At 37.5% G+C, this 10,822-nt stretch overlaps 2 protein-coding genes across 8 annotated transcripts; both read right to left on the bottom strand.

The window, feature by feature from the left end:
- LOC123197992 lies at positions 1-872 on the bottom strand. Its single transcript, XM_044612550.1, has one exon. The coding sequence runs from the start codon at positions 688-690 to the stop codon at positions 247-249; it is 444 nt and encodes a 147-aa protein (XP_044468485.1). The 5' UTR covers positions 691-872; the 3' UTR covers positions 1-246.
- A 145-nt stretch (positions 873-1,017) lies between these two features.
- Positions 1,018-7,848, bottom strand: LOC123197990 (LEAF RUST 10 DISEASE-RESISTANCE LOCUS RECEPTOR-LIKE PROTEIN KINASE-like 1.3). Of its 7 annotated transcripts, XM_044612543.1 has the most exons (5): positions 3,878-4,771; positions 2,735-2,773; positions 2,296-2,634; positions 1,315-2,216; positions 1,018-1,216 (listed from the first exon to the last, which is right to left on the bottom strand). In XM_044612543.1, the coding sequence occupies exons 1-5, from the start codon at positions 4,704-4,706 to the stop codon at positions 1,196-1,198; spliced, it is 2,130 nt and encodes a 709-aa protein (XP_044468478.1). In that variant the 5' UTR covers positions 4,707-4,771; the 3' UTR covers positions 1,018-1,195. The 7 variants fall into 7 exon arrangements, with proteins under 7 accessions (XP_044468478.1, XP_044468479.1, XP_044468480.1 ...); XM_044612544.1 differs by lacking the exons at positions 1,018-1,216; positions 3,878-4,771 and adding an exon at positions 6,993-7,848 and having other exon boundaries at positions 1,248-2,216; XM_044612545.1 differs by lacking the exons at positions 1,018-1,216; positions 3,878-4,771 and adding an exon at positions 6,993-7,848 and having other exon boundaries at positions 1,248-2,216; positions 2,735-2,770.
- Between the last annotated feature and the right edge of the window lie 2,974 nt (positions 7,849-10,822).

Here is a 10,822-nt window from a genome sequence, read left to right as displayed (position 1 = left end):
TTGGAAGAAAACACTAATGTTCATTACTAGCATTATTGCAACCGAAACATCATAATTTAGGGACCCCAAAATGAGCAAAAGTGGCCAATTAATAATATATATCCCAAAATTTTAATTGTTTTTGTTTTTGTTTTCCAAAATCATATATTTCAGATGCTTCCCAAGAAAAATAGAAAGTGGAAAATAAATAAAAATGAACAAAAATATTCAATTTATCATTTTCTTAGATTTTTTGATTTCCTACTGTTACTCTGGGATAGTAACCAGCACAGGTCGCCAAGCTCTTCTCAATAAGCGATGCCGAAACGTTGCAGATATCGGCCTTAGTGAACCGACCGAGCCACGACGAGATGCAGAACCGCCAACACCACTGAGACTCCCAGTGACCGGTAAAAGCCCTTCTCTATCTTCCCCCCTCTCCGAATCTTTATCCTCAAATGGCGGCGATGAAACAAATAAATCCTTCAACTTGGCTCTAATCTTTTTGTTCTTGATCTCGGGCGACTTATCGGCGATATCTCGGTTCAAGTCATCGTCATCTGGGCGAGCGAATCGGCGGCGATTCAGTAGCATCCGGAGAGTCTTGCGGCGGCGAAGGTGGATAACTGGACTGGCTGTCGGGCTCCGAGTCGGACTACCGGCGACGGCGCATTGGGTGGCCAAAAGCTTGAATCTTTGAAGTGTCGCCATAACAATATAAAAAAAAAAACAAAAATTTCGAGCTGGGTAGCTAGGAAATCTCGAAAGCGAGATCTGGGTGTAAAAAAAATGAGGGTGTCATACGTCGATGCTTCTGTTTCAGTGGTGATTATGAGTGAGAGACGGAGAGAGCGAGTCTCGGGTCAGTTTTGTTTTAAAGCTAAGGGAGGGCATTCTGTTTTTGATATGTTGAAGTCCAAAAAGGTTAAAAAAAAAAAAAAAGTAGATTCTTAATTTGGATCAGTGTATTTAGTTTTTTCTTAATTTCAATTAATAAATTCTGCATTAGAAACAAATTTCAATTATTAAATCAAAATCTTGATTCAAAGTTGTTGACTTCATTGTAATTACTGCAGCCAAACACAAGTCAAGATTTGTTCTTTTCTACAGTACAATTATTAAATATGAAATATTTATTAAAAAAAAAAATATTGGAAAAACCCTTTGAGAAATTTACTTGATTCTTGAAACACCGATCTCCTCCGCAAAACTTTGCTTATAGTGTTCTTATCTTCATCTGAAATTGATAAATTTAATATTTTCAGATCAGTTTTTGCATATGCAAAAAGGGATTTTGAATTAGTAGGAAGCAGAGGGAGTACTAGAGCTTCTTACCCACTTATCATTGCCACCGGAGTCCGGTGATGAAAGGGGCGGAGGAGAAATCCTCAGCAGCACCGAATCATCGGTACTGTAAAAATCTACTTCTTCTGCTTTCTGGGTACCGAATTGTTGATTCTGAATCTCTTTCAAAACCTGCAGAATTTCTTGCATTGAAGGCCTCACTTCTCTGTCTTGCTGCAAACACCTGAAAGCCAATTCCGCCGCTGATGTTATCATGTTTCTTACAGTATAATTGTTTTCGAATCCAAGGGATGGATCGACAAGTTCCTGCAATGCATGATTCTGGATTCTGCTGACTGCCATGTTGGATAAATTTATATCATGTCTGTGCCTGTTGGTGTCCACAGCTTCTAAGGATGATATAAGCTCCATTAAAACCACTCCGAAGCTGTAAACGTCGCTCTTTTCTGTGAGTTGGTAGCATTGATAATACTCAGGATCGACATAGCCTGGTGTTCCCTGGGGAGCAGTTGACACATGAGTAACATTATCTGGGAAAAATCTTGACAGTCCAAAGTCTGCTACTTTTACGTGGAAGTTGTCATCCAGAAGAATGTTGTTGGTTTTGACATCACGGTGTATGACATCCGAGACATGAAGGAATGCCAGTGCCTTGGCTGTTTCTATGGCAATGTTTAATCGAATAGGCCAAGTTAGCAAACCGGAGTTTGCTCGACTTCCATGGAGATGATCAGCAACTGTTCCATTGGGAATATACTCATAAACCAGGAGAAGTTCCCGGCTGTGTCGGGATGTGCATCCGTAGAGTGCCACAAGATTCGGGTGTCGCAAGCGAGTCAGAATCTCAATTTCATTCTTGAACTGCTCGACCCTTCTGACAGTGTTCTCATACAAGCGCTTTACAGCAACTGAGCGCCCATCTTTGAGTTCACCTGATCAAGCATTTGATAAAATTGGTAAGAGCAAGAGATGGTAAAGTCCTCAAGGGTAAGTAGTAAACAAATGTTGTACCATAATAAACAGTTCCGAAGCCCCCATCTCCAAGCTCCTTCGATGAGTCGAAATTGTCAGTAGCCTGTTCAAGTTCAGCATAGGTAAAGACCTGAGCTCCAAAGTAGGTGCTGCCTTTTTCAAGGTCAGATTTTGTGTAGGGGTGAGAAGAGATGCTTTTGGAAAAACTCGTTGTGCTAGTTGAGCTTGTGCCTGAAGCAAGAGTTTGCACGTCTCTTCTTTTGTACTGGGCTACATTTTTCCTCCTCCGCAGAACGATGTATATACAACAGCATACCAGAAATATAGCAACAGCTCCACTTGCTACTAATGCACCAATGACTATATCATGAACTTCACCTATATTATGAGCAAGAAATTGTTCAAATTTTATCTATATTATGAACTTTACCAGGAAAAATAAGGTGAAAATGGATGTTCTAAGAGAAGGAAATATCACCTGCTTTTCTGGAATTTGTTTTCTCTGCCTTTCCATCTGCTGCGAGAACGAGAAATGTCAGTGATCTTGAACAGAACACGAGCAAAGTATGTGCAGAAGCATGTATGCAAATTTATTGATCTCCATTGCAGGCCACAAATCATCAAGAGTTCAATTTCATACTATATAGTTTGTAAGTGTGTGTTTGCAGGCTTTTGTGAAGCCCTGGTACCTGAAATCTATTCTATGTACTTCTTGAGAATTGAGATGGCTATTATCAAGTTTTCTGCTGAAACTGATTACTGTATTAGTGTATTACAAACACCGCAGTTTCAAAATTTTGCAGGCTTATCTTCAGAGATCAGCTTTATTCCAGCAGGTTAGATGAACAAACATGAAACAGAAACTGGCCTAGAGTTCAGTTCATAGTGATTTAGTTCATGAGGTGCTATAGATCACATGGGTATAAGAAGCTTGCTTTTGTTAGCCATCAATTTTGACATTACGATTTGAACAAGACAAGAACAAATATTTTATAGACAAATAGGACAAGAAATAGCCATTGACTATTGACAGATTCCTTAATAAAATATCAGAACTTGGCTGCCAACACGTTTATATTAGTGTTAGTATTTGTTTGACAGTTTCCCTTAACTTGATTTCCTCTTGGTCAATGAAGGCCAGCGAGCACATTTTCCGTGTATGATCTGGAGTACTAAAATATGTTTGGTTGCAGAGTAATTTGAAAGTAGCTGCTTATTTGGAAGCATAGCCTGCAGATTTGGTTGGAGTGATCAATAATGACAATGTCAGGGGCAAGAGCTGGTATGAAACAAGGGGCCTAAAACAACAGGCAGAGGATTTCTGGATAATACTTCCAGAGAGAAAAAGTAACTTTGAGGACTGCCTTTAAGAGTTATAGAGGGCAAAGAACAGGTAAATGGAAAACAGAACATCAATCTGTCTGCTAATTATTTTTCTTCTGGGTTTGGTGGAAAAGGTCAATACTTTGAACAAAAAGGGAGAGTTTCCTAGTACCTTCTACAATGAATTATTTTTAAATGAAAGAATATAGCATCAATATAAGGAATATGCTAAACCTTAATCCAGCAATATTGCGGAAACTCATTGATGCAGAAGTAATGAAATAGAGATGGGAAGTACCTTTTGAGGAACAAGTCAAGGGATAAGGCTTATCACGACAATAACAAATGAATTCATCAGTATCAGGGTCATATCCACACAGTCCACCTGAGTTTTTACATTTGTCACATAAGCTATTATTTGCGTCCCATTGCAAATCAAAGCCCTCTCTAAGAGCTTCACTCACATTTGCCGCAGCTGTATAATTTAAGAATGGAAATACTGACAATCTCCCCGGAATAGTAACGTTTCTGGCACAACCTCCGAAGTAAATGCTAATGGCTGCTATCACGTCACCTGTTAACATACTATTCGCAGCATCGTCGCCCCATATGAAATAGTAATTATTGGTGTCTGTCTCTTCAGGGCTGCAATTAAACTTTAAGGGAAGCAGCACGGAGATGTCATCTCCAAGAGGAGGACAACCATAATACAGCGTTACATTTTCTGTATCGGAGGTATAATTAAAGAACCTGGGATCAATAGTACCAGTGACAGGGCTTGTGGGACAAATGTTATCCCAGTAATCTTCTATAGCAACTGTGAGAGTCCAAGAAACGTTATTTACTTCCAGCACTCTGTAGATTACTCCGTAGTTTTTCGCCCTGATAGTGATCTCTGCAACCTCGCCTTGGCAGTTCAACTCATAAACCGGGTGCCCACAAAACTCTCGCCTACCCACTCCCCAAAAAGGGTATTCGAGATTCTCCAAGTTTGCACAGCGAAAAGGGGCGCTACAATTTTCATATTTCGCATCGATGGTTGACACACATGTTGGGACTTGGACTAAGATGAAGATTATGGTGATGGTGGAGAACAAGCAGAGGTTTGGAGAGAGATGAAGAGCCATTTTGAGAGAGAGACAGAGAGATATGGAAGTTAATATTGATATCAGGTAGATAAGCTAGCATTTCACATCTTCCCGTCATAGAAAATTAATTGTTTAATTTGACTCAGTAAGGTGTTTAGTATTCCTAATGGGAAGCTTCAGTTGTAAGTTAGTGTGCCTGTTCACGCCAGTTGAAGTAGCCTAGAAAATTAAATATTCTAAACATTGGCCATTCAGTATTTATATGGTGATGGTGCATATTCTATATTTCCAGGCGTAACCTGGAAGAAATCAACCCTATCTAGTTCTACCGCTGAGATCAGCTGTTAAATAGACCTCTATATCAAACCTGGTGCAATAGAATTGAGCTGATAAAGGAAACAAACCTGGAGGTCCTGGACTAGATAAACATTCAATTGCATTGGGCTGATCACGGCAAAAGCAAACGAATTGACTCTCGGTAGAGTTGTATCCGCAAACCCCGCCAGAGTTGACACATGTGTTGCACTGGTCGTTCCCTAAAATCCATTGCACTTCGAAGCCTTCATCTAACGTATCATTGATGAAATTTCTACCTTGGTCAAGTTCCTGAGCAGTTGTTTCAAGAACTGGAACATTGACACTGCAATAGCAACTTCCTATATGTGGGTCAACTGGAGGACTCTGGGGCACATACAAGACATTCATGCTGGTACCATTTACAGCACAGTCAGAAGAGAAAATGTAGGGGTCAGGGCGAATAGGACAACCATAGTATAGGGTGAGGTTCCTTTGTCCCGGGGCATAACTGAAGCGGGTGAAATCAATGGTGGTGTTGGAGAGATTAGTTGGACAAATGCTATACCAGAAATCATCTCTAGCAACCTTCAGAGTCTGTGTGGTTTGATTAATGCCAAGAATTCGAAACATGTTCGACAACATCTTGATCTTTAGAATGCCATCTTGGCACTCCATCTGGAACCCCAATAGACCACAGTAATCTGCACGGTTTATGCCCCAGAAAGGGTAGTTGATATCTATGCTTTGGTTTCCACAGTACACAGGAAGACTGCAGTTTGTGAATCGATAATCATCCGCACATGAAGATTTTTGAGTATTGAAGATGAAAATGAGGAAGAAGATGGTCCAGAAATAATCAGGGTGCATCGTTTGAGAGAAATTGAAGGAGAAAAGAGTAGGTAGATGATCCAAATAAGGGTATGAATACAAAACTACCAAAGCTCTTATGAAAGTGAAGGAATTGAGAGGAGTTTGCAACAGCTCTTAGAGAATATGAAGCTTGTTTGGTAATTAATCCTGGGTGTTAGTTAGCTAACATTAAATAGACTTTAGATTATAACTAATCATGAAAAGTCTACATTCTATTGAAATTTTTTTTATGATTGTCAAGAAAAGTTTATCTGATTCGTAATAGATAGACACAGGACAGCTACCATTTAAAATAGTCTTCTCTATTATAACAATAGAATACATATATTATCCTTAAATCTGACTTGACTGGGAAGGAATTAAGATGTCTTACCAGTTATGATATTAAAGTAGTGCTTCCTACTTGAACAAACGAATTAATATTTGAACAAGGACTGCCAACCTAATTTTCTAGAATATAAATATCTCTACACATGCTTGTAAAATAATGAGTAGTTAGCCGGCAGAAAAAAGTGGCAAATAATATACCTAAATGACATCAATGAGCAGAACTTTCACAAAATTTATCTAGTTCAACTGGGCTGACTTTGTTTATTGAAACTGCAGTAGCTAAGACGGCCATAGTTGTGAGTTTATATCTGTTGATGAGTTGTTATTGAGCAAAAAATCCTACATAAAGGTAAACTTACGAGCTTATCTGACTTTGCAGTCGCATGGACTCCGTCAAACTTTTAACTACTCTATATGATGACACACATATTACTTGTAATGCTTTATTATGATTGCTAAATTATGGATAGCGATGTCGAAAGAGATGGCCTAGCTTATTCTAATTTCTGCAGGAGAACAAAGTAGTTTTAGTTTCTGAAATATGCATTGTGTACATCAGTTGTTTAGCTTTGTTCCTCTCTAGTCATATAAAGTAATGTTATATACATCCAGTTTTAAATACTAATTAGATATTCAGATAATATGTCATCACGTGATTCTACTTATCATTTGGGTATTTAATTGATTACTTAAAACCGGTCTCATGTAGTTTCATTGATTGTAATAATAACAGTCAGTCTTTTAATATCTACTACCAGTTAATGTGTGTAAACTGAGAAGTCATTTTAGTATAGTACTTAGCAGTGGCTATAAATTTGAGATACTGACCTGCTGGATGATCTCCTGGCGGTGCTCCTGCAGGCGAGGTTGGACATGGTGGTTCTGTGAAGGGGTCGAAAGATCGATCTATGCAGTAGCAACTTGGTCTCCAAAACAAAGGATAACCGCATCTTCCACTGGATTGCAAACATTTATCGCAGAATTCCGAACCAGTCACCTTCCATTTCACCTGAAATCCATGTTTCAGGTGTTCTTCCAGATATGATAGGCTTTTTCTTAACGCCCCAGCCGAAAATGCTTCGGGAAGCGTAACATTCACACTAACATAACGGGGCAGACCAAGGCGTCCTATTGTTATTGTGTCATGATCTTTGTCGATGATGGCTTCAGGAGAACAAGTAAACTCTCCTTTACCATTTTCAAAACCACAGCGTAATGTCAGCATCTTATACCCTTCCGAAATTTCGAAATGTTCAAAAAAACTCGTATTGGGTAAATTAGATATATTGGAATGACAGATTCCATTGTCGTAGATATCCTTTCTTGCAATATTGAGAGCTTGCGATTTCTCGTCGATACTGAGAACAACATAATTTACTTCACCGATCATCAAGGTAGTCTTTTCATTCTCACAACTCAGATTGAAGCCAGGAATCGGATGACAATCAACTGGAAGACCATCTCCCCAGAAAGGATAACCGGCTGTGGTGTGGCCACACCTGAATGGAGTCTTACAAGCTTCGAACATTTCAGCATTGCCCAAACATGGCTGAATATTGACAGAAACAACCAAAAGGAAACAAAGAAAAGAAACAATAGGCGACGGGGAGAAGAGCTGGAAACTCATTTCTCATAGAAATGGTGTCTGGCGAGAATGAATCATGAGTTAACTGAATCAAATGATGGTAAGAAAATATAGAAAAAAATTACGAGTCACATCACATCTTTGGAAGATTAAAGGAAAGAAACACAAAGACTTGGAAATTTTGGGTGCTAATTGACTTGAAGACTTCGTTTTAACGTACTCCATTTTTTTCCAACCTTAATTTGCTTTTGGTTGCAAAGACTTAGTCCAACTACTATACAGTCTTCTTATATGAAGAAACGAGGATCAAACAAGCGAAACTCCGATCTAGTTATCAAATTCACTAAATCAGATAAATTAATAGATTAACCTTATATATTTTATTTATTTTTCTGGTTAAGTTATACTTTTATCACTCAATCTGCTCCTTAGAGCAAGAGATATAAAAACTTGTCCATGGGAAAAGTTACGAGAACTTGTAGTCTTAGCTATGGCGTGTTTCACAAGTGGGTTGAAGTTTTCATCTTTGGTCCTTATTCTTTTGTTGAAAAATTTTACGTATGTGTAAGACGGACTAATTAAGTTATGTTTAAAGAAAAAGCAAAGCACAAATTTAGGTCATATGAACCAAAGACTTGAGTATAAGTCTATGCGCGTTAATACTCAAGACCGAACTCCTGAAATCAAGAGGAGGCCTTGTGTAAGGTTGGCCCCACTCGACAACAATTTCAAAGCTTTTACTGTAAGGCGATGATATGCGGAAAGAAAAGACTGCCCTCTGTCAAACAAAACACAGAAAGAGCCAAATATTTTTCGCTAGAATTCAGTCAAATTTCTGAAAGTATACTCAACTGGACTCTTAATTACAAGGCTGAATATTATATTTGTCTTGGTTTCATACACAGCATAACGTGCTGCCTGCGCCAATAATCCTATTTGTGTAATTTTCTTATTGGCCGATTCTTGATGTGGTGAACAAGCAATGGTTAGAAGAGTGTACTGTCTTGATCAATTAAAACCAATTAGTCAAAGTCTTAATTAAAGAATTAATAATGCAATATGACCGAACAAATACTAGTTTAATAGAAATAATCTATTGCCTGGAACCACTAATCTGCGTACATATTGTCCTGATGTCATATCAAGTGATTTTGTTAAAGTTGTGCCTTGATAGTTGAAGTTGTTAGCAAGACTAAGACTTAGTTTTTCTGTATGTTTGTTCTATTTTTCTACTGTATACTGTTACTTAGATTTCTACTTTGTATTTCTTTCAGTTTTTTTTTTTGTTTGTGGCTAAAAAATTGTTTCTGGCTAAGATTGTATAGCCATATTCCACTTTAATATCTTTTTTGTTATTAATGAGTTTGTATTTAAACATAGTTTGATTCAATGAAATAATATATTAGCAACAAACTTTTAATTAAACAATTACTTTCGTTTTCAATAAAATATTTTTGTTATTTCTTTTACCTTCAGCCTCAATGTTAGAATTTATGTTTCCAACAAATTGGTATTAGAGTTGTTTTTTCTTAAGGGACTGTGAGTGTTGGAGTATTCACCACAAACAAAACAAATCTCAACTCGTTCACAAACAAACCATCACATTAACATGGATTCAGAACTATCATACTCAGTGGTTGTTCCTCCCATGTTTGATGGAGAGAATTATCAGGTTTGGGCAGTTATAATAGAAGCTTTTCTTGATGAAGGTGATGTTTGAGAGGTTTTTGAGGAAGACTATGAGGTTCTTCCACTGCCTAACAACTCAACTTTTGCACAACTCAAAAGTCACAAGGAAAAGAGGCAAAAGAAGTTGAAGGAAAAGGCTTGTGTATTTGTTGTTGTATTACCATCAATCTTACTAGAATTATGATCTTGAAATCAACCAAAGAAATATGGGGTTTTTTTAAGGAAAAGTATGATGGCAATGAGAGAATCAAAGGAATGCAAGCGAAAAATATGATACGGGAGTTTGAAATGCAAAGAATAAAGGAGTTAGAGACAATCAATGAGTACTTTGACAGACTTTTAAGCAATGTCAATAAGGTAAGGTTGCTTAGTACTGAATTTTCTTATTTTAGAATTGTTCAGAAAATTTGTCATAGACCTTGAAAAATTTTAGGCTACAATTTCCTCATTGGAAAACTCTAAACATTTGTCAAGCATCAGCTTGGAAGAATTGTTGAATGCATTACAAGCTCAAGAACAAAGAGGGCTTATAAGGTTGGAAGGCTCAACAGAAAGAGCCTTGCAAGTTAAGCTTCAAATCAATCATAACACCAAAGCACAGAAGAAGAAAGGAAAAAAAAAATGCAAATGCAAATGCAAATGCAAATGCGACTGGTGCTAATGATAACAACAACGATAGTGGCAACAATAACAACAATTATCCTCTCTATCAGCATTGTGGCAAGAAAGGTCATCATTCAGATGTGAGATGCAACAAATGTAATTGTACAAGACACCATGAGAAAATCTACCGGAATAGCATTCCTCAGAAGAATGAAGCTAAAGTGGTAAATAAGCAAAAGGTCAAAAAGCAATTGTTTGTAGCCACATGCTTTGTTGATTACACTTCTAGTGTAAGCTGGCTCATTGACAATGGATGCACTAACCACATGACTAATGATCAACAAATTTTGAAAGAGCTTGATGAGTCTAAAGTGTCAAAGGGCAGAATTAGTAATGTGGAATATATTTCTATCAAAGACAAAGGGACGATAGCTATTGAAACCTATACAAGCACAAAACTTATCACTGATGTTTTTTTGGTATCTAAAATTGATCAAAATTTATTAAGTGTGGGACAACTTTTGGAGAAAGGTTGCAAAGTTATTTTTGAGAAAAAGAAATGTCTGATCAAGTATGCAAATGATCATGATATGTTTAAAATCAAAATGAAGGGTAAAAGCTTCTTATTGGATCTAATGGAGAACGAGCATACTACATTCCCTAGTTTAGTTAATAATATTCAGCTTTGGCATAGAAAGTTAGGGCACTTCAATCATGAAACACTTTTACATATGAAAAAAATGAAGTTGGTGCATGGCTTACCTCCATTGGAAGAATTTTT

This window comes from Mangifera indica, chromosome 15 (assembly GCF_011075055.1).
Source record: "Mangifera indica cultivar Alphonso chromosome 15, CATAS_Mindica_2.1, whole genome shotgun sequence".
Lineage (NCBI taxonomy): Eukaryota > Viridiplantae > Streptophyta > Magnoliopsida > Sapindales > Anacardiaceae > Mangifera > Mangifera indica.
This window is presented reverse-complemented; position numbering and strand designations above follow the sequence as displayed.